Source organism: Xiphophorus couchianus, chromosome 2 (genome assembly GCF_001444195.1).
Source record: "Xiphophorus couchianus chromosome 2, X_couchianus-1.0, whole genome shotgun sequence".
NCBI lineage: Eukaryota > Metazoa > Chordata > Actinopteri > Cyprinodontiformes > Poeciliidae > Xiphophorus > Xiphophorus couchianus.
This window is the reverse complement of record NC_040229.1, coordinates 2,181,006-2,203,742: the sequence shown is the minus strand read 5'-3', so window position 1 is coordinate 2,203,742 and position 22,737 is coordinate 2,181,006. Positions and strand designations below refer to the sequence as shown.

General features: G+C 37.2%; 1 protein-coding gene across 9 annotated transcripts in view; it reads right to left on the bottom strand.

Moving 5' to 3' along the window:
• Nucleotides 1-22,737, bottom strand: part of LOC114161362 (myosin phosphatase Rho interacting protein) — a 61,249-nt gene that overhangs the window by 12,703 nt on the left and 25,809 nt on the right. For 3 of the 9 annotated variants that reach the window (XR_003599003.1, XM_028044603.1, XM_028044622.1), the window contains exons 4-17: nucleotides 21,982-22,133; nucleotides 19,104-19,188; nucleotides 15,848-15,901; nucleotides 14,422-14,614; nucleotides 13,535-14,024; nucleotides 10,525-10,660; nucleotides 10,329-10,445; nucleotides 8,764-8,820; nucleotides 8,613-8,681; nucleotides 5,422-5,511; nucleotides 4,303-4,412; nucleotides 4,137-4,175; nucleotides 781-1,429; nucleotides 205-321 (exon numbers count right to left, since the gene is read on the bottom strand). Coding sequence is in view for 8 of the 9 variants with exons in the window: in XM_028044603.1 (XP_027900404.1) it covers nucleotides 205-321; nucleotides 781-1,429; nucleotides 4,137-4,175; nucleotides 4,303-4,412; nucleotides 5,422-5,511; nucleotides 8,613-8,681; nucleotides 8,764-8,820; nucleotides 10,329-10,445; nucleotides 10,525-10,660; nucleotides 13,535-14,024; nucleotides 14,422-14,614; nucleotides 15,848-15,901; nucleotides 19,104-19,188; nucleotides 21,982-22,133 (2,358 nt within the window). In the remaining variant the exon portion in view is untranslated. The other 6 variants (XM_028044613.1, XM_028044652.1, XM_028044637.1 and 3 more) reach the window with 6 other exon arrangements.

Below are 22,737 nucleotides of genomic sequence, written 5' to 3'. Positions count from 1 at the left end.
TAAAATGGGACCATGTGCCTGGAAAATACATAACAACCCCCTTTAATAAAACCTTTTTCCAAATAAATAAAATTCTGAAGAAAATGACTCCATTTACTCCCAGAAATTAATGAAGACTTGACATGTCATTGGGAAACTGATGTTTTAAAACCTGTAAATGTTTCTGGCTGATAATTGGTGAACAGCTGAAGCAGCGATCCGTACCTGCAGGATGTATCCCTCCCTGGCACTTTGCTCCCGGCCCAGAGCGTCCTCCAGTTGCTCCTTTAGCAGACTGTTCTGCTCCTGCAGTCGGTCCAGCTCCTTCTGCTTCTGTCCCAACTGGAAGACACAGGCCATTTATTCCAGCTTAACCAGCAGAACCAAGAGTTTCCGTCGTAGTTTCTAATTGTTCCTAATTAACATTTTCAAGCAAAATGCCGCAATTTTAAAGTTAATAAGTTAAATAATGAATAGCTGTTCTGCAGCTCAGAGGAACAGATAACATGTTCACAATGTGTCAGGAAACAGTGGAAACTATGACGGAGTATCAGAGCCAAGCTAAGGAAAAACTATTTTAGAATAAAGGACTTTATTCTTGTGATTTTATGAGTAATTATAAAAATAAAGTTGTATGATAATAAAGTCATAATATTACATAACTTAAATCCCAATATGAGAATAAAGTGATAATATTACGAGAATAAAGTTGTACAAGAATGAAGTCATAATATTATGTCTTCACTCTCATAATGTCTTTATTGTCGTAGTTTCGTCATATTTCCGTGGTTAAAGTCTCACCTCCTTGTCCAGCAGCGCGGCTAGCTCGTTAGCCGGCAGTCGCTCGTTAGCCGGCAGTCGCTCGTTAGCCGGCAGTCGCTCGGCGGTTCCTGCAGTCGTGGAAATCGGCACCTGCTTCTCCTCTCTCAGTGGCGTCGTCTCCACCTGATGCCACCGCTGTTCGATTTCCTGTCTGATGTTTGGAGTGACGCCGTCTGTCGCGTCGGCGCCCCACAGCCCGACCGCCCTGTGGTCGACGTCCATTTTGCCTCGCTCCTCTGGGGACGGCTCGTCTTTTGCGTCGGCAGGGGGCGGAGCTGATACGGACGAGGTTTGCAGGGAGGAGGAAGTCGCAGGCGAGGAGGCCAGCGAGGAGGCGGAGGAGGAGGGCGAGTAGGAGGAGGTGGTGGAGAACGCCGAGCTGAGGTCAATCGTTTCCGCTCGTTCTTTTACCGGCTTCTCCTTCCTCTCCATTTTGAATTCGGTCCAGTCAAAGGTTTTGGAGCGGCCCTCTCGCCGGCGCTCGCGGACTCCTTTCCTACGCGGCTCAGACGGAGGAGTGGCGGCGTTGCTGCCCGGCGACTGCTTGGAGTCGTCCAACTTGGGGTCAGAGGTCACCTGACACGGCTCCAACATCACATGGCTCTTTAGGTTTTCATCAGGGATGGATCTGGATCAACAAACAGTACAAACAGATTTAATGGAGGAGAGTTTTATACCTGCATCAGTTCAAATACAGTCGAAATAAACATGATGGCGAATTAGAGTCATCATAGAGACAGAAAAAAGGGGCAAATTTATGGCCTTTCTAGAAAAAACAAGAACATTTCTAAGTTTGAAAAATCTAAAATTTACTTGAAAAAAACTCTGAAATTATTAGATTAATCTGAGAAATTTGAGGAAAAAACTACCTTTTTTTCCAAGAGTAGAAATCTAGAAAAAAAAAATCTAAAATTTTGAGATCAATCTCAGAAAAAAAAGAATCATCAAAATTTGAGTTTCAAAAGAAAAACTTTGATGGTTAAAACTTAAATTTCTAGGGGGGGAAAACTTTTTCCTGAGTTTCGGTCAATTTTTTTTCATTTCTGAATCTCAGAAATTTCTACTTTTTTTTCAAGTTTCTAAAGTTGTCAAAATTTCAGATTTTTATTTAGCAAATTTTCAGACTTTCAAACAGGAATTTTCTTGTTTCTACAAAATTTCTGAGTTTTTCCTAAGATTTTTTAGATTTTTTATATTGGAAAATTCCTTTTTTTTTTTTTTACTTTTTTTTAATAGAAAACATCCGAGATTAATCTAAAAACGTCTGAGTTTTTGTTAGAAATGCACTCCTTGGTTCATCTACAGTGGCTCCAACACGCCATCGTAAATCTCGGCCTCTTCCAGCTGTGCGTTTACAGAGTTTCTGCAGGACCAACTGAGATTTAAGATTTTTACAACTTTTTCATAATCAATTATGATTCCAGTCACCTAAACCAGAATAAGCAGCACATATAATCCTTTATTTAAACCTTGAACTGATTTTATCGTTTCCTTTATTGACATTGTTTAAACCAAATGTATTAAAAGAGGCCAGTCTACAGTTAGTATTAAAAAATGCATTATGTTGAAATTATCTGAGAAACTGAATTTTTGGTTTTTAACCCTTTGTCAGCCACAAACATAAAAAATTTACAGGCATAATGAACAAATCTATTTCTAAGGGATATTCAAGTTTAAATTCTTTGAATTAAATCACTGAAATGAATCAACTTTTCTATAAGATTCTAATTTTTTAACATGTAACCTGTAAATTTATGGTGTATTTAAATATATTTTTTACTACTTTATGTGCAAGTACAGAAGAAAATTGGCTAAATTAAAATAAAAATATTCACATGATAAGAATTTCTGCTTTGTTTACATTGTCAGTAGCATAATGGCTGCTGTGGACAAATTGCTGCATATTTATGCAGTCGCCACATGCTTGTTCAGGAGGGATTGCTGCACAGATTTTGGTAGAAACTAAATGTTTTGTTTTGATTGTGACCTGCAGAAACCCTGAATCACCACCATAAACAGAGTCTAGTCAAAGTATTAGAAACATTTATAAGACAGGCGAAGCAACGAAAGCAGCACAGAAAATCTGAGAAAAGCGTCAACGTAAACATCGTGTCTAGAAGAAGAATGAGAGGAATCTGGTGGCGGTAAGCCGATAACAGATGTGTTGGCGAGAAACGAGACAGAATCCAGATCAGCACGGCTTAAATGGGTCATTAAATGTGAGGTCAAAGGTCAGATGGGCCGGGGTTAACAGTGGAGCAACAAGGTGTGAGTTTTCTATGCAGGGAAGAATTAAAGAGACGACCTGGAGACAAACATACAAACTAAGAGATTATCATTATTATTATTGCAAGAATAAAATCATAATATTATGAGAATTGATATGGAAAGTTACCAGAATACAACTTTATTACGGTAATATTATGTATTATTACCACTATTGTCATACAACTTTCTGTTTAATCTCATTTGATTTTCTCGTAATATTCCAACTTTTCTGGTTGTATTTTAATTACTATTCTGTTAATATTTTTACTTTATTCTGATATTTTTACAGGTAAAATATTTATTCTGGTAATCTTACGTCATTATTAGTATAATTTTTATCACATTATGACTGTTCTTGTACTACTAGAACTTTCTTCTCATATAATTACGACTTTACTTTGTTCAAATTCGATCCTTTATTCTCATTATTACGGCTTTATTTTGTGTAAGTAGTTATTCTGGTCATTTTATGACTTTACTGTTGTACAACTTTGACCTTGGAATATTATAATAAAATTCCTCATTATTACGACTTTATTGTGTTTTATCATATTATGACTGATGGTGTTTTTCCCAATATAACATTTTTCTTGTGTTATTCCAACTTTATTCTAGTAATATTTTTACTTTATTCTCATTAAGAATATTATTCTAGTATTATCATGACTTTAATGTCATCATGACCTTATTCTGATAGTCAACTATTCTCGTAATATTATGACTTTATATCATACAAATTTATTCTTGTATGATAACAACTTTATTCTGGTAATATTATGACTCTATTCTCATAATTATTATATATTTTTTTCCTATACTGGCCCTAGTACTGCATCATAAAGAAGATAAATGTAATATAATGTAATAATATAATAGATTTGTCTGTGTTTCCAGAGAACTGCAGAGATAACCGACTGTTTGCTCTGCAGATATTTCTGCAGCATCAGTTTTATTCTGGCCTCTACTGAAGCACAACATGACTGAGTCACATGACCACAAGCACGCCGGGACGGACACTGCTGAGCGATTACATCATGGCTTGAAATTCAACACACAAGCGCTCCAACCTGGGCTTCAGAACGGACAGTTTCAGAGAGATGTTTTTCCTGGAAGCGGGCAGAAAACACCGGAAGAGCAGGAAGAGAAAGAAGGGGAGAGCGGGTGAGGAGGGGCAGGAGACGGGCGTTTAGATAAATCAAGAGTCTGCCGGCGTTGACCCCGACCGGGGATTACCGGGTGACGTCAGGGGCGACGGTGGGTCGGACGTTCTTCATGATGGCCTGGATCCAGTTGCGACGGATCCCGGAGGTCATGGCGGACAGCGTGCAGGCGCCGTCCTTACACTGGGAACAGGAACAGCGTTTCATCAGAAAACACATTTCGGATGTTTGCAGACGAGAAAACACAAAAAACATGTTACCGCATGAAACAGTAAAATTAAACAGTTTTAAAGCATTTAGGGTGAATTTGGAGATAAAATAAAAACAGATGAACTAAAGAAGGTAGTTTCAGTTCACTATCATATTATGTATTAATGCTATTAATAATGTCTTGTTATAGTATTCAGCTTTCTACAGCAGCGAGAAGGTAGGATATGACAAAATTTTATGTTTCACATAACACAGTTTTAGTAATTCTAACTGATCCAAAACAGGCAAAGTTAACTAACAGTAAAATATGTCTGTTTTTTATGAAGTTTATGAAAATATCTAGTTTCTACAGAAAAGGATTAGAGAAAATGAAAAAACATCTGTACATGTTTTAGAATTCCATGATCTTTAGTGTAATTCTGACTTTTTCTCAGAATTAAGACATTTTCTGATCTTTGAGCTCAGAAGAGTCTGAACGCTTAAGGAAAAGTCAGAATTCGGTGGAAAAAAAAGTTGAATTCAAGATGATTAAAATAAAATTTTCTAAAAATTAAATCTTGAAAAACCAAAAATTCCATGAACCAATAAAACCGATTTAACGGCCAGCCCTCCTCCAGACTAACGCTACCAAATGGGCGACCTTGTTGGTATTTTTGCTCCACTGAATTATGATTAATTGGATTCCCTCTGAATGTTTTTAATCCGGCTCCTCATGTGAGGCAGCAGGACTATAAACAAAGACGGGTCTGGTTGCGCGGATTAAGAGGGGAAGAGGTGGCGACGGCTGCATCTAATTTAAAACACACTGATGTCACAGAGATGACAAACCAAAGTGCCATCCTCCATGTCAGACAATAAGCAGCGAGGAAGCCTGATACCCAGAGCCGAACCACGAGGAGTCTGGGGTTGTTTATAGACGGGCAGATTCATGTTCAGATTAATGACGCCACATCAGAAACGATGGAAAAACATCAACACTCACAAGGATCTGGAAGCCGTAGTTCCTCTGGACGGGAAACTCTTTGACATCGTAACATGTGGATAGGTCGATTTCGCCATCCAGCTCCGAGGCCTGAAAGAATACAGGTCAAAATCAGGAGAGAATTAACATTTTAGGGCTTAAAGGGGCAGTGTCGTGTTTATTTATTTATTTTTTTTTTATTTATTTATTTCGAACAGACTTTAAAACAATCAAAAAGAAAATAAAATAAATAAATGGAATGAAACAACTTAAGAAATAAAATATGAAACAAATTATTATGCCCATGTGACATGCAAAATTTTTCTGTTCGAAAAGGAGCAGGTAGAAGATACATCTTATAATGTCCTGCCCCTTTCCTACTTGTCAATGTATTTACAATGAACTGTCATAACATCAAAAAGAAAATTTTTTCCATTTTTCCATCATGTATAACTATACAAAATTATTTTAAGTACTATTTATATCATCAATTACATTATAGCCTATTGGATATTAAACATCTTATACAGCATATTTTGAAATGAGCTCTGCTTTAATCAGCTTTTTAAATTGGTTTACATTTGTAATTTGTTTTAACTCATCATTCAATCCATTCCAGACATTTACTCCACACACAGATAAACAAAAACTCTTCCTTGTTGTTCTAATATGTTGTTTTTTAAAATATCCTTCACCTCTTAGATAATACCCACCCTCTCTGTCAGCAAACATTTCCTGTATACTGTGTGGAAGTTTTTGATGTCTGACCTTAAACATGAATTGTGTCGTTTTAAATGTTACCAGGTCCCAGAATTTCAGTATATTTGATTTAATAAATAACTGGTTTGTGTGTTCCCAGTATCCCACTTTATGTAATATTCGGATGGATTGTTTTTGTAAGAGGTATAATTGCTGTAAATTTGTTTTGTATGTATTCCCCCAGACTTCCACACAATATGTCAGGTGTGGTGCAATGAGTGTATTATATAGAATAAACAAAGATTTATAGTCTAGTACGAAGTTAATTCTTCTTATAACAGCAACACTCTTGGCTATTTTAGATTTTACTTGTCCGATGTGTGGTTTCCAGCTGAATTTATTATCTAATGTGACACCCAAGAATTTTATTTCATGTACTTCTTCTAAATTAACACTGTCAATTGATATTTTAATTGGATTATTTTCCTGTTTTTTATTGTTTCCGAATATCATAAATTTGGTTTTATCTAAATTTACAAATAATTTATTGTTTTTGAGCCAATGCTGTAATTTTTCTATTTCTGTGTTGATCACTTTAGAGAGTTGTTGAATGTTTTCTCCGGTACAGAAGATACTTGTATCATCTGCAAATATAATATATTTTATAAGATTTGATATTTTAACTATGTCATTTATATACAAAATGAATAATTTGGGTCCCAAAACTGATCCCTGCGGAACTCCACAGGTTATGTTGAGTACATCTGATTTCTGACCATCTAATTCTACAAATTGTTTCCTATCTCCAATGTAGCTCCTAATCCAGTTTAATGGCACCCCTCTAATGCCATACCTTTCCAGTTTTTTTAATAACATGTCATGATTAATGGTATCAAAAGCTTTTTTGAGATCCAGAAATACACCAATTGCACATTTCTTTTTATCCATATTGTCTATAATTTCTTCTGTTAATGCCATCAGTGCCATCGAAGTTGATCTTTTTTCTCTAAAACCATACTGACAATCAGTCAGAATGTTTTGCTTTTCAATGAAATTATCCAACCTTTTACTAAAAACTTTTTCTAGTATTTTTGAAAATTGACAGAGAAGTGACACTGGTCTATAGTTGCTAATTATATTCTTATCTCCAGATTTAAATAGAGGAATAACCTTCGCTATTTTCATTGCATTTGGAAATGTTCCAGAAATGAATGACAGGTTGCAGATGTAAGTTAGAGGATCTGCCACATCATCAATTATCTGTTTTATAAGTGACATGTTAATGTCCTTCCAGTCCATTGATTTTTTATTGTTACATTGATTAACTATTTCCTTAATTTCAATTTTGTCTACTGGTTTCAGGTGATACTGTTTTATATAAACATTGGTTCCCTTTAATTTCCTTCCTTGTTTTAAGAGTTCATTTTTGTGTTTCCTGTTTGTAAATCTCATTACAATAGCTGGTTTAAGTCCTTTGTTTTTTTGTGGAATTGGATGGCAAGCTTCAATGCCATTATTATCAATGCTGATTCCCTTATTGCTGAAGAATGATATTATCTGTTTTTCAAAAGTTCCTTGCTCTTCATCCCTTTCTTCGGTATTGTTTGCTTCTGTAACAGCCCGGGCATATGATCGTGGCTTCATTTCCAACCCACTAATTTTAATAGTGCAATCAACAGCAGCTGCATTTCTATTACAAATTAGTTAAAATATTTGTTGATATTCTACTAATGTTACCATTGCAGTGTTTCTATTAAACAAAAATTGAAATTAAAATCACACAAGAATAACTTTGATCATTAAAAACATGCTGCACGTCCTGTCGTCTTCTTCTTGGTTTCCACCAGTAGTAACATCTGGTTGTTGATCATGTGACTCGTGTGATACGAAGAAAGTTTTTCATTACAGTTTTATAAAATAAACCAAATTTACCTGGCCAAAAGAAACACCTCGTCTTAGCGCCAAAAAGTTTTTTTCAAAATTAACATTTTTCCATTAAGCAAATTTATTTTCATAAAGTCGAATTGCGCAACTATATGGTCAATGGAAACACAGCTGTTGTTACCTTCAGTTAATATATCAAATGTGACTTCCGGATTTAACATTTTGAAATTGGGCCTGTCTCTTTAAGAACTCCTGCTCTCTCTGAAGCTCCGCCTCCAGGAAGTCATCCAAACATGGCTCCTCTATTAACCCTTTTCTTACCAGCGTTGCTCTGAGCAGCAGCTCCTGTAATGAGCTCAGCAGCTGTTTGCTAATTGCTGCTGGCTAGTCTGAAGGAGCTGAGATGGGGAGGAGCTACGCCTTGAAGGCGGGGCTAGGTCCACCCAGGTTTTTGGTTGCCATGAAGATTAAAGGATTTCTCAAACATGCATGAAAGAATCAAATAAACACTTCATGTTTGTTTTTGATGAGGGAAAAATATTAAAACATGATTTAAAGCTAAATAAAAAATCCATTTTACATGACACTGCCTCTTTAATTCAGCTTTAAAGAACAACAAAACTCCTCACCTCCTCAGCAATCGAATCTTTGTAGAACCTCAGGCTCTGGTCCGTCAGCACAAACCAGTGTTTCTTCCACTAAATTGGAAATTAAAAGCCGGTTACATTAAATCAGTCAAGCAGCAGGAAAGATTTAATCCTGCTAATGAGTCAAATTTACCACTCCGTCCTCATAAAGCTTCGTCATCCATCCTTTTTTAAAGTTCAGCAAATCTGGCTGCAGAAAAAGCAAATAGATAATAATAATATTTATCATTTAATTAGAGATGCAGAAAAAAATTATATAGAGAATGGCATTTCCAAGTATTCAAAATGCTCCAAAAATCTTTTTCTTTTCTTTTGCTAAATTATATTTTGAATAAGTCCTTAATAATAAAATGTTTTATTTAAGAAAAAAGATTGTTTTTAAAATACAAAATAAAATACTTTACTGAGGATAATTACTGATATTTTCTGACAGTCATCAGGTTGTTATAAGTAGGAAATTTTTAAACCACATATTGATTTAAAAATAGATAAAAATCTATATTTTTTCTTTTCTTTAATTTTTTTGAGTGTTCTGAGTTTGATTCATATTAAACATAAAGGGCGTTAAAATAAATTAATATCTGAAACTGTTTACTACACGTTCCTCTAGTTTCTGGAGAGAAATATCAGACAGAAAACCTGAGAATCTTAAGAGTAGATAAAGTTGTGAAGCGTTTGCTCGTTAAGTTATTGAGCGGAGCCTCGACTGCAGACTGGCTGGCGGGAACTGGACCGTCCCTGTGAAACACAAACTGCTGCATTAGAGCAACCTGCAGGCCGTTTATAGACCCCAAACTCAGAACGTTCGCCTAGCAATGTTCTGTGTGATCGGCGGCGGTACCTTGTTTTGGTTGAGTTTCATCCGGTGAGGGGTCACCGCCTGGCACAGAGTCATTCTGATCGCCTTTAACTCATATGTTGACAATCTGTTTCTGTCTCTGCCATGCAACTCTGCCTGCTTCTGAGCTGGTTATTTATAATCGGCAGCAGTGGCGGCAGTGGTGTATGTAGGCATGTGCATGGGGGGAGCGAGAGGGTTTGGCAGCTGCAGCCGGGACACAGAAATCAACCACACACTGACTAGATTACCCCGAAACAGACCGCAGTGTCAGACTGGGAGTCACCGATGCAGATTTAATCAGATTCACTGCAAAAACACAAAATATTAACAAGTAGTTTTGTTCTGGTTTCTAGTATAAATATCTTAGTAAGCTTAAAATACAACAAAACTAACATCACTAACTTTTCAGCAAGATATCGGAGCTTGTTTGAATTAAATAACTAATCTTAATATTGGTGAGAAACTTCTAGTTCTACTGGTGCCGTCACCTAGCAACGCCAGCCAAGCCCAGACCGTTACCTAGCAACCAAGTTCTAGCTCCACTGGCAGATTATTTCACTCACAAGACATTTTTTCCCATGTTATAAGTGCAATAATATACCAGAGAAACCTGTGCATTTCTATCAATATGAAGAAATTATTGACTTAAACAAGCTTCTATATATTGTAAGTTAGTTTTGTACAAAGATATTTGCACTAAAAACTGTACAAAAATACTTGGCAAAACTTTGTGTTTTTGCTGTTTTGATAGCTGCAGAAATGCTGTTTTTAACTTTGTTTGAGGGCTGGTGGGCGGACGGACGGACGGACAGACGGACGGATGATGTTCAGTTGGTGGTCTTAGTCTCCACACTGACCGTCATTGAAGACTCTGAAGCTCTGCGGTCCAGAGACTTTGCTCTTCTTAAGTTGAGGAAGTTGGAGCTGGAAACGTCCGGGGCGAAGCGGTCCTTCCCCGTGTCCAGCGACATCTCCTAAAATCACAAAACCATCAGAAACCGAAGAGGTCCGGCTTCACTTCAGCACTAATTAACCATCAGGACAGCGGCGTACGTGTTTCCCATCCAGACACCGTCTCTCACTCCGGCCTTGTCTCTGGTTCGCCGAGGTGTCATGGCCGACGCTGCTGCTTGCGTCCATACGCTCCACTGATTGGTTCTCCTCAAACCGGCCGATGATCTGAGATCTCCTACAAAAACAAACAAAAAACAAAACAAAAAAAACGCACTGCTCAGTCATTTCTTCAAAAACTATGGAGCCCCCTAGTGGACATGGGGAATTATTCTCTTTATGTTCCCTCACAATTACACCCTGGTCTATTATAGAATGGAATAGAATATACTTTATTGATCCTCAATGGGAAATTGCTTATTTGTTAACAAGCTACTCCCATTCAAGGTGCTAATTATTAGTAAATACAAATATAACAACAAGCAATACAAAATTTCTAAAAATATATATACAAGTGTGAGATTATAAGAATTTAAATATGATTAAATAAATAAAATTAAATAACATCAATTAGCTGTATAGAGTGTTAGAGATAACAAATGTTAATTTATAACTGCACATTTAAAGCCTTCTACATTTTTTCTACATTCTTAACTCTTTGTTGAAAATGAATCTAACTTAGTGTTCATGTTTGTGTAAGGTTAAGATAAACTGCACAAAAATACGAAAATGATAGAAATTCTCCTCATGTCCTTTAGGGGGCTCCATAAAAAAACAGATGCAAGTCAATAGAAATAAAAACACAGAATGCCAAAAATATCCACAATATGAAAGTTTTGATGAGTTAAAACAAGACTTCAGCAAAACTTTCAATGTTTTTCAATATTAATGTCCTTTTCTTGTTGAATAATGGTAATAACTCCACAAAGACGCACCTACAGCTGAACAGTGGTGTTAAATGATGAAAAAGGAAATAATTATTTCAAGAATGGCTCATTATACATATTGCCGAGACAGCAGCAATGAAAACAGTCAACGTTACCTGAAGGCACTGCAACTTGTAAGAGCAAATGTCTTAGAAATGAGTAACTCAATCTGGAGAGGTTAAACTGAATGTACAAAGGAAATGAGGTGAAACGGTGTGAGTGTGCGCTCCCAGCTGGTGCAGAGATGAAATGAGAGAAAGCAGGAATCAGCGGTGACCAGCAGGGGGCAGCAGGGGGTGGAGGGGTTGGCTTGGCTTTAGCTCTGAGAAGCTCGGTTCACAAGCCCTGGAAAAGATCGAAACAACAAAAGAAACTAGCAAGGCGGCAGGAGCTAAAAGGTAGAAAGCACCAGAAAATGAGCATTTATCTCCCCAGAACTACCAGAGTGAACCCAGTGGTGAGCTACGGTAGCAAGCAGGAGCAAACAGAGTAGAAGAAGCCACAGAGTTTCGCTAAACTACTAAAAAGCTGAATGTTTATAGCATGGCAAGAACTACATGTAGTTATATATCAGTGGTGGGCACACTTCTGCTAATGCGCTAATAGCAGAGCTAATTTTTCAGTTAGCACTTTTAGCGTTTTTGGTACCTTACGTTTGTGGTTATAAAATGCAAAATTTAGTAATTTATTTTTGAGTGGATATTATTTGTATAGATGCCTTCTGATGAACAGATTGATGAATTATTGGTTGTCGCTGCGCAGTGGAAGTAGGCGGACTTCAAAATAGCAGAGCTAATTTTTTAGTTAGCACTTTAGCTTACTTTGAAAATGTTTAGCGCACCTAGCTTCCTCTAAATTTTTTTCCATTTTCAAATTTTCAATTAGTTTATTAGATCTTTATGTTCATGCTTTTATTATGAAGTCTGTTCAGCAGTTCTGTTTCCTCTCCTCATGTTCACCTTTTCAATGCTGCTGAAAGTTACCTTTAAGTCAGTTTTGCACTAAGAGATTTGTACTAGAACAAAGATATGTAGGAAGATTTGGATTTTATAGTGTGATGGAAAAAAATACAATTAAAAATTTGATTAAGGACAATGTGAAATTCAATTTAATTTTTTCCCCCCATTTCCCCAAACTTTTTAATGTCCCTCTTGCGCCCTCTAGGGGACTGGAGCCTCCACTTGGCTTCAGCGTTTCCAAAACTAATGTTTTAGTTCATAGTGCCCACCACTGCTATATATAGCCTAAAGCTCTTAATATTCAGGTCAATAAATCTCCTGCAGCTAAATGCATTTCAACAGTAGCTACGTTTTCATTGACCACATCAATGTGCAGTTTGATATTTAAAAAATAAACTAATTTAATAAAAATACGCAAAACCTAATTCTCTGCTAAAACGTTTTGGCCCCAGAATGAGATGTGTTTGTTTCGCTGTAAGGAAATTGGTTCATTTTGCAAAACTGCAGTGGAGTTAGGCCGGTCACGGCAACAAACTGTCCCAGAAGTTATTGTGATGAACAATAATATTGTTATTTTGAGTCCATTTTCTACTAATATAATTGGCGTAATTCAAAAGCACATTTTCAAAGTTAAATAAACTTTAAATTCTAACAAACATTTAACACTGGAACTGGAAGACATTTAAAATATCCAAAATAAAGAAACTAAACAACAAATAAAATACATTTTAATTCTCTGTGAACAAAATTTTCCTTAAAAAAAATAAGCTAGTTGAGACCAAAACACCAGAATGAAGACTGTTATCCAGCTGTTGGTAGAAAAACAATAAATGGAAATTATTGAGTTTGTTTTAATTTATCGTGTGATTAATTGAATTATTGATTATCGCTGGATGTCGCCACTGGAGCAAACTATGAAGAAGAAGACGACAGGAAGTGGTTGCAGGATGTTTTTTAATGTGTTATTGCGTGAACAAACGTATTCAGGTTTGATTTTAATCTTGTTTAATGGAAACACCTCGAGTGTAAAATTATGATTTTTTGACATTAGTAGAGAATTGACAAAGTTTTGTAATAAAAACGCAGCTTGTGATGAAATCTACTTTATCTATAAGGCACCTTTCAGGCAGAGATAATTCAAAGTGCTTGCACAAGGAAGTTAAAAACAAACAGAATAAGAAAAATTCTTCAAACCGATTAAAGTAACAGGAGGAGGTTTATTCTCACCTGCGCTCCTCCCCAAACAGCCGCACCACCTCCTCCCTCCCGGGGCTGCGGGTCCGCTCCCTCAGCTCCTGCCGCCTCTTCTCGGAGCGAAAGGCTTCCTTGTAGCTCAGGATGCGGGCGCGGGGAACGTCAGACAGCGCAGTGTACTCCCTGCCGGACCGGCCGGCCCGCCCAGCGCCGCGCGTGGTTCCTCCGGCCCAGGTGGGCAACGCCTGACTGCTGGGCTCAGAGTCCAGGGAGCTCTGGGAGGAGCTGATGGTGGAGTAGCTCGGGGAAACCAGAGCTTTAGGGGAGGGAAGGGAGTCCGGGGAGCGCTGGGAGGTGGGGAGGTCCGGTTCGTACCTGGAAGCTCCTAAAGAGGAGGAGGACGCCGAGGAGGAGAGAGGCAGATGCTGCGGAGGCGCCGGGTTCGGTTCAGACTTGGTCTTCTCCAGGGAAAAGTATCCGCTCTCCACTCGGACTTTCCGGCCTGAGCTGACGGCGCCGCCGTCTGAAACGCAAGAACACGTCAAGTCAAACATCCTGTCTGCAAACGGCGGGAAATCCGTTTTATTTCAACAACTCACAACCATTCATGAGTTTTACTGGGATTTCAACATAAAGTAATGATCATACAGAATATTAAACAATTAAAGAGGGAAGAAAAACAAAGCATGATTTAAAACTTTATTACAATCAAAAATCTGGAAAGTTTGTAGTTGTAACATAAGAAAATCTGGAATATTTCAGCAGGTATGAGAACCTTTTCCAGGCTCTGTTTCATTACACATCATCATTTTCTGGTCGTTCTAATAAGATCATCCAGGCCTGGAGATGCTCACAGCCCTGAAGGTGATGTAGAGAACCACCTGATTTAATCTGGTATCGGACCCTGGCGGTTTCCTCACCGTCTCGCGTGGTGACGCCGCCGTCCGGCTGGCTCTGGCCCAGCTGGCTGAGGCAGGACGCGCTGCGGCTGCAGGGGATGGCGGCGCGGTTCCAGCGGCTCTGCTCCTGCCACAGGGTGGTGCGGCTGGTGGGGATCTGCTCGGCGTCGGCCATGCTGCCGCTGGTCACCGTGACCTTGGCCGGTCCCGGCTCCTGGGGCGCAGGGTGAGGCAGGGGGCGGAGGGAGGAGAGGACACAACGGGAGGTAAGGTCACAGATCGACTACAAGAGGAGCGCAAAGGAACAAAGGAAGACATGAAAAAGTTACATTTTTCTTTCAATTACGCACTTCTTGCAAAGCTTGCAAGGTTCCCAGGTGTGTCGGATTGAAGCTAACAGTAAGGCTGGGCGATCAATCCATCTTATTGATCAGTCATTTGGTTTTTGGAAAATCTGGATTTTCTTTCACCAATACGCTCAGAGTTATGTCATCACACCGAGAGCGGCCATCTTGTTTTACAGCTTCTGTTTATTTGAAGTTTGAATTCAGATCAACTTTATGACAAAATATTAGGACAAGGCTATGTTTTTTTTCTCTCAGTTACGATAGAAAGTCATAACATTACATAAAACTGCTGTACAATAATGAAGTCAAAAAATAGGACAACAACATTTTTATTTTACCAGAAAAGTTTTTAATATTAAGAGAATAAATTAGTAATTTTATTAGAACTTCTGCAAGGAAAATAGTACAATACAATGAGGAATGTTGAGCATCTAAACTTTGGTGTCTATTTTACTTTTAAGAGATTAGCATCAAATTATTATCAGTCGCAGGATTTTGAAACAAATCTGAATAGATGTAGAAGAAAAAACACTGAGGTGCTCACATCAGATCCTGATATCATAGAAGCCTTTTTCTCATTAAGACCGCATTTTATCACATTTTAAAAATGTTTTTTCTGGTAAAATTGTGTTTTTCTTAAAGACTGGGCCAGATACCTCCATGCATAACTTGCAAAAGGAATGACTGAAATAATTTTCTGTCATTTGTGATTTCTTTTATAGAAAAGAAAATTGGAGATGGAACTGGAGATCTGGTATGAAAATAATCTGGGACTTTATTTTTAAACCGCCCAGCCCTGACTGCCAGTGACGAAGCAAAAAGAGAGCATCAATCAACAGGAGCTCGATCATGGCAAACATACCTGTAATTCTGATGGAAACAGAAGTAAAACATTTAGCAGAAATATTACATACAAACAGCATTTTTAGCGATCAGTGAGGTCCATCAATCTGTTGCAGGAGGAAAATTTAAAGCAAAGAAATCATCGACTTTCTTAGAAGTCCAACATGCTGCTGACCAGAAACTGGGATTGTAGTGATTATCTGCAGGAAGCAGCGATTCTGAGAGCAGAACAGACAGTTTGGTCGGGCCGAACTCACAGAGACTCCGTTCATGTCTTCAGTGGAAAAACACTGGATGAGCGTTACGCCGTCCTGCCAATCACACAAGCTCTCCACGTCAGATCGTTATGACCAGGCAGGGAAAATGTTTTTAAAATGTTTATTTAATGAGACAAAAGGTTGAAACCGAAACATATCTTTTTCTTTTTCCAGTCAGAGCAGTAAAAAAAACAAAGTTTGTGATTTTTTTCAACAGATCTGAACATGAGTGACTGATAATTAGTCTGAACATTTTTTAATGTTTTTCTACTCAGAAATTTTGATATTTTTTGAAGATTTTGGAGAAGAATCTCAAAATTTCTGAGTTTTTCTTTTTCTGGCAAATTGTCAAGTTTTCAAACTCAGAAATTTTCATGTTTTGTGTGTGTGTGTGTGTGTGTGTTTTTTATAGAAAATTTCTGTTATCAAATGCAAAATTTTACAGTTTTTCAAACTCAAAAATGTTCATATTTTTTCAAGACATTTTTTTAGATTAATTTCATAATGTCTGAGTTTTTTCTATCAAATGGTTTGATTCTTCAAACGCTGAAATTTCCATTTTTTTCTAAAAAATTTCTGAGTGTAATCCCAAAATTTCGAATATTTTTCTAGCAGATTGTTTTTATAGTAGTTATAACCGAGTCAGTAAAAATATTTAGAAACTGTTTATTTAATTTAAAAGGTTTGAAAGCGGAGTGTAAACGGAAATGTTTTCCAGTCAGAGCAGACGTTAGCCCTCAGGTCGACGCGCTGCTGATTATTTTCAACAGCGTTAAGCATGTGTCGCTGCGAACATATATAAACACGGGAGGGGAGCTCTGAGTGGAAAAGTGGTGTTGACACAGTGAGGTGTGGAAAATATAAACCTCAACTCAAAGCTAAATATCCACCAGCGACAGTCTGTCATATCAACACACAGCGAAGGAGACGATGACAGAAACTGACGGCAGACAAGTGGTGGAGCCCGTTTAGATGCTGCTAACCCTAATTATAGTTATATAATGGTGCAAAAAACAACATAAACCAAACATCAGCCATGTTTGTAAACAAGCTTGTAGATTAAAAGTCTGAGAGCAAACATTTAAGCCAAGGGTCTGCAATAGAAATTAATAACCGACTAAAATTAGCCAGTAATTTTAACTGGGTTTCTGAAGGTTTTTCCAGCTCAAATTGAAGGATTTTAAAGATATTTTAAGACAGTTATGAATGAAATTTAAGACTTGCATCACAACTGAAATGTACAAAAGAAAACTGCTTATTTTATATGATAGAAATGTTTAGTTTTTTTTAACAGGATGCAACAGAAGTGAGTCAGTGGCAAAGATGAACTGATACTGATAGACGTACAAAAGCTTGGATATTAGCAGCTAATTAGCATGAAAATGTCTGAAATGTTTGAATGACTAAAAAATGTCCAGCGAGAAAAACGAACTGCAGATGATACATGAGAGTAAATAGTCACAGCAAAATTTAAGACCTGTGATTAACATATTTAAGGCCAACTTTCATTTTTTATTTAGTTTGGAAAATGTTTTTTGTTTGTTTTTTTTACATAATTTTCTGCACATATAATTATCCCACAGAAGAAAATGTATTCATCCTTTTTGTTTTTCTTTATTTACACCTAAAAAGAAAAATGAAATGGTTACACTAAAAATAATCAACTGCAGAAATCGTTAAATATACAGTTAAAAATGAAATTTGGAGCTACAGATATCCTGGAAATATTTGAAAGATGCAGAAACAGGGAAAAAAAAACACATTTACTGATAATTATTTAAGATTTTTACATCTTCAGCTGCAGCCTAAATCTGTATTTGTTCACCAGTAAATTAACTGGGATTTCTTCCAGTAAGGAAAAGTGTGGATAAAAACATGGTGGACTGTAAGAGTAAACCAGAAACTGAAACATGCAGAGGAGAGAGTTTGCTTATCTACACAGGAAGGGATTGTGCTGGATTAAAAAAAAAGATTGAGGACGGGGTCACAATGGGAAAAACGAGCAAAACAAGGTCAGGGCGCCGTCATTAGAGGAACCAGAAACAAACTTTACAGAGATTTGTCTTTGCCAAACGCAGTTCTGGCCTGCAGTGGGTGGTCTGCGGTTATATTCCTGTATCATATGTCTATGTTTAGCAGGAAAGCGCTCTATGTAATGGAATCTAATGGAGACCTGCAAGTTTCTTACAAGGGGAAAATCCAGCTGCAGCCGTTGTGAGCGAGCCAAGGTTTTATCCAGTCAACACCTGCATGCTAACGGGCCGCGGCGTCCAGAACCGCTAATCCCATCGGGCCAGAGAGACACGGCTAACTTTAGCACAACGGGACGGAGAGTCACAACGACACCTGAGATCAGGCGGTTAATACGGTGGCCTGCTGGGGACAATATGTAGAGAGAATAAAAAATAAAAAGGACGGGAAAATTTCTGCCAAAAAACTCAAATTTTAGAGAAAAAAACAGAAGTTTCTGAGTTTGGACTAGAGAGACTTGGTAAAGTCCATGTTTTTTCAAGAAAGTTTCTGAAAATGATATCAAAACTTCTAAATTTTTTTCTAGCAATTTATTTGACTTTAATAACTCAGAAAGTTTTCATAATTTTTCAAGAAAATTTCTGAAGTTAATCTGAACATTTCTAATTTTTTTCTACCGATTTTTTGATTTTTCAGTTAAAAATGCCCGTGTTTTTTCAAAAACATTTCTGAAATTAAACTCAAAATTTCTGGGTTTGTTATAGAAAAGTTTTCCTTTATCTGCAATGACTCTCATATGCTGTCTTAGATTAGTTATTTTCTGTACAATTGTTGTTTTTATCTCTTCAAATATATACCAAGTAAAAAAATATTTTATAAAGCAAGAAAATGTTTTATAGAAAAAGGAATCTCTAAATCATTATTAATTTATTAAGAAGGTTGGTTTTCCAAAGCTTTTTTGGGTTTATTGTTCTCATTATTTCACATTTGGCAACAAAAGTAACATCAAGACATTGTGAAAAAATGTCAAATTTCAATATTTCCAATAATTATTTTATTAATTTAATTAACTACTTTATTTAGAATAATCCCTGACATTGTAATTTGATTTTCACCAAAACGAGAGCCAAAACGGATCTAAAATGGAGGATTATGTAACACTGAAAAAACAAAAATAAAGGTTAAAATCTTTTTCTTTCTTCTCTGAACTCGACAGAAAAAAAACTCGTTCACTCGTTCTTTCAGGCGAGTGAGAAAACGCCGGCCATCAGATGCGAGTCCTTACCTGGTGAGTGGGAGGATCAACTTTGCGTTTTTTCTTCTGGTTCTGCCTGTTGGTCCTGGGATAGACGGTCAGCGCCTCCTGCCACCTAATGGAGCCAGAAACATTCTGCTATTACAGGCGCCGCCCTTCACGCACGCACACACACCGACTGTAACCGGACCGATTTCACACACACCGACTGTAACCGGACCGATTTCACACACACCGACTGTAACCGGACCGATTTCACACACACCGACTGTAACCGGACCGATTTCACACACACCGACTGTAACCGGACCGATTTCACACACACCGACTGTAATCGGACCGATTTCACACACACCAACTGTAATCGGACCGATTTCACACACACCAACTGTAATCGGACCGATTTCACACACACCTACTGTAATCGGACCGATTTCACACACACCGACTGTAACCGGACCGATTTCACACACACCGACTGTAACCGGACCGATTTCACACACACCGACTGTAACCGGACCGATTTCACACACACCAACTGTAATCGGACCGATTTCACACACACCGACTGTAATCGGACCGATTTCACACACACAACAAACTGGACTGCCAAGTTTACTCAAAAACAAACTGTTGAATCCTTTGGTACCACATTGATTGATGCATTTAAAATACAAATAAAACATTATTTAGCAGGAAAGTGATGATTTAATATTAAATAATATTTTATATCGTAGCTTTTAAACAATACAGAAGAAAATGTAATCAACTTTTTTCCTGAAAATGTCTTAAGGCATTTGTTGTTTTTATTTCTTCAATAATATACTAAATAGGTAATATTTTATAAAGCAAAGCAGTCTAATTCTGCAGAAAAAAAGAATCTGTAAATCATTGTTGATTCAGAATATTAACAGGGTTAATGTATTACATGGAAGTAAATATTTTCAAAAGCTTTTTTGGATTTATTGTCTTTTCATTTTACATTTGGCAACCAAGGTTGCTGGTTTTAGCGAAATGTAATCAATAAAATCGGAAAAACTGTTAACTAAAGAAAAATACTTTGTCTTATATCTAAATAAGGAAATGCTCAAGAAAATACAAACTGTATTTTATCTTTCATTTTCTTGTTTGTCACAAGTCTGGCTGCAGCGTCATCAGTCGGCTCAGTCTGGACTACAAATATACACTCATTAAATTTAGCATGAAAAATGTTTTAGTTATATATTCCTGTTTGAAATTAGAGTTTACAGTTAAAAAGCTTCTGCATGTTACTGAGTTTAGTCTAAAAATGCAGATTTGAGTGAATCACTTGCACTTTTTCTTTCACATTTGATCAAATGTTACAAACTAAGTTAATAAACGGAAACTGGAAATAGTTTTAACACTTAAAACAACAAAAAGCTGAAACAAATTAACATTTATGTTGTTTTTAATCTGAATAAAAAATTATGCTCTCTAATCTACACTGACCAAATTATTATAAATCATTTGGTTTTAATTACATCTACTGATCTGATTGAAACATATTTTGTTTATTTCCAATTCTATTTAATTATATTCAAATATGTTTTCATAAATATATATCATTTTAAAACTGAAGGTTAATATATGCACATTTTCTTTCATACTTGAAGGTGCAAATTTTTGTTCCTCTCTTATTTTATGGAATGCAGTAAAAGTTTATTGTTAAAAAATGTTAGAAAATTAGCATTTACAGAACTAGCTTTCTAAAATGAACATTTTTAGTGTATAAACTGTGCAGTCAATGATTCTTAAACAGAAACTGTGTGAGGGAATCCAGCAAAATGATTATTTTTGTTGCACTTTTTAAATCTTGGCATTGACATAAAAAACATTTTATGGTAATAATTAACTTGGTTTAATTGGATTCAGCAAAACATTGAGCTTGAATTGGATGAATTATTAAAGTGTCACAACCATTTATAATTAAATCATGTGATGAATGAGGAGCTAAAATGTCTTAATAAAATGGAGCAAAATCACATAATTTATTCAAATAACCAACGTTAATTCTTTTTTTCCCCACTTTGTTGCTCTTTAATGGTTCAAAAACTTAAACTATAATCACATCAGTTGTTATTTAATAGAGGCGTTTACAGTTAAAGTATGAGGAAACTGGTAAATAAACACGATTTGCACCATCAGTTGCTCCAGTAACGACACATGGAGGCCAGATGAGGCAGAGTGGGAGGTGTTGGTGATGGAGCAGGTAGCGATGTGAAGAGTGGGTGTAGTGAGTCACATTTCTCCAAGAATATCCACACAGAGCGAGCGGCAGCCAGAGGAAACCAAGACAGGAGCCAAATTATGGAGTTTAAAGCTTGAGAGTTGAGGTCTCTGTTCAGAAAGTCTGAGGTCAGAGAGAAATGTTGGATGGAGGAATGTGCGCCATCGTTACGACGTAGAGGCAGAGCCTGAGGCGGACAGCAGGGGGCGGTACAGCCTCAGCTGCAGCCATGTTTCTCTCTGTACCGCAAACAGTCATCTTTATGGCAAGTCCACTTAGCATGAAATCGGTTTCACTACAGTTGGATGGGACTAGCAACATTTACTCAGTTACTTGAATAACTTTTTCAAAGAAATGGCTTTTAGGAGTGTTTGTACTTTTTATTTTTACTTGACTCATTTTATTTGATCAGTTACTCAGTACTTGAGTTTTTACCAAATACTTTTTTACTCTTCAGTAATTTCTTGTAAAAATGTATCACAGACTGCTATAGGATATCTTTCCTGCCAACAGTCGTCACTATATACAATAACTGAAGAATCTGAATTAATACAAGTTATAACAACATTTCATTTCCCTTTGGGATCGGTGAAGTATTTTTGAATTTGAATGATCTCACAGGCAGGTGCTAACGGTCCATTGCCACGGTAACAGCCTCACCCGTTGATAATCTCTCTGCACTCGGCCCGGATGAAGTGCTCCTTGTCGGGGGTGAGGATGCACAGGGAGCTCTTCTGGCCCGTCCGGGCCTCGCCGTCCACCACGTCCAGGCACTGGTTCATGTTGATGGTTCCCTGGGGCAGAGTGCTGGGCTGCAGGGTCACATGGGGGTCAACGTTAGGCAAAATCTGATGCAACAGCCTGGCTCTGAGGCTTTCACATGAGAAAATGCTACATAAACTACTTTAGCTTCTTGCAACAGCTTGCAGCATGTGTCAAACTCGGGGTTTGGGGGCCAAATCCGGCCCGCCGGGGCTCTTTATGTGGCCCTCTAGACTCTAAAGGGACACATAAAATGAACCTTCCAGATAACAGTGTGCATAAACATCCTTTTATAAATCAAATCAAAGCAGTTTTTATGTGTTTAGTGCCAAATTACATCAATCAGATCCTACAGATTATTGCGAATTATCTTGAGAAAAATTAACAAATCTCCGCACTTTTACACACTAATATATAATTGTGAGTTTATTGCAGATTTTTCAAAAAAAAATGGTGAAAAACATTTGAACAAAATGATGGTTACTCCTACAGGAGGCAGCTGTTTACTTGCACTAAACAGCTGCCTCACCCTTACATGGTGTCAAGTTATAATCTGTAATGATACAGCGAGGAATAAAAAAAATCACGATTACTGTCATACATACACGCAAATATTTCTAAATTAGTACAACAAACACTTAGATTTTTATTGCA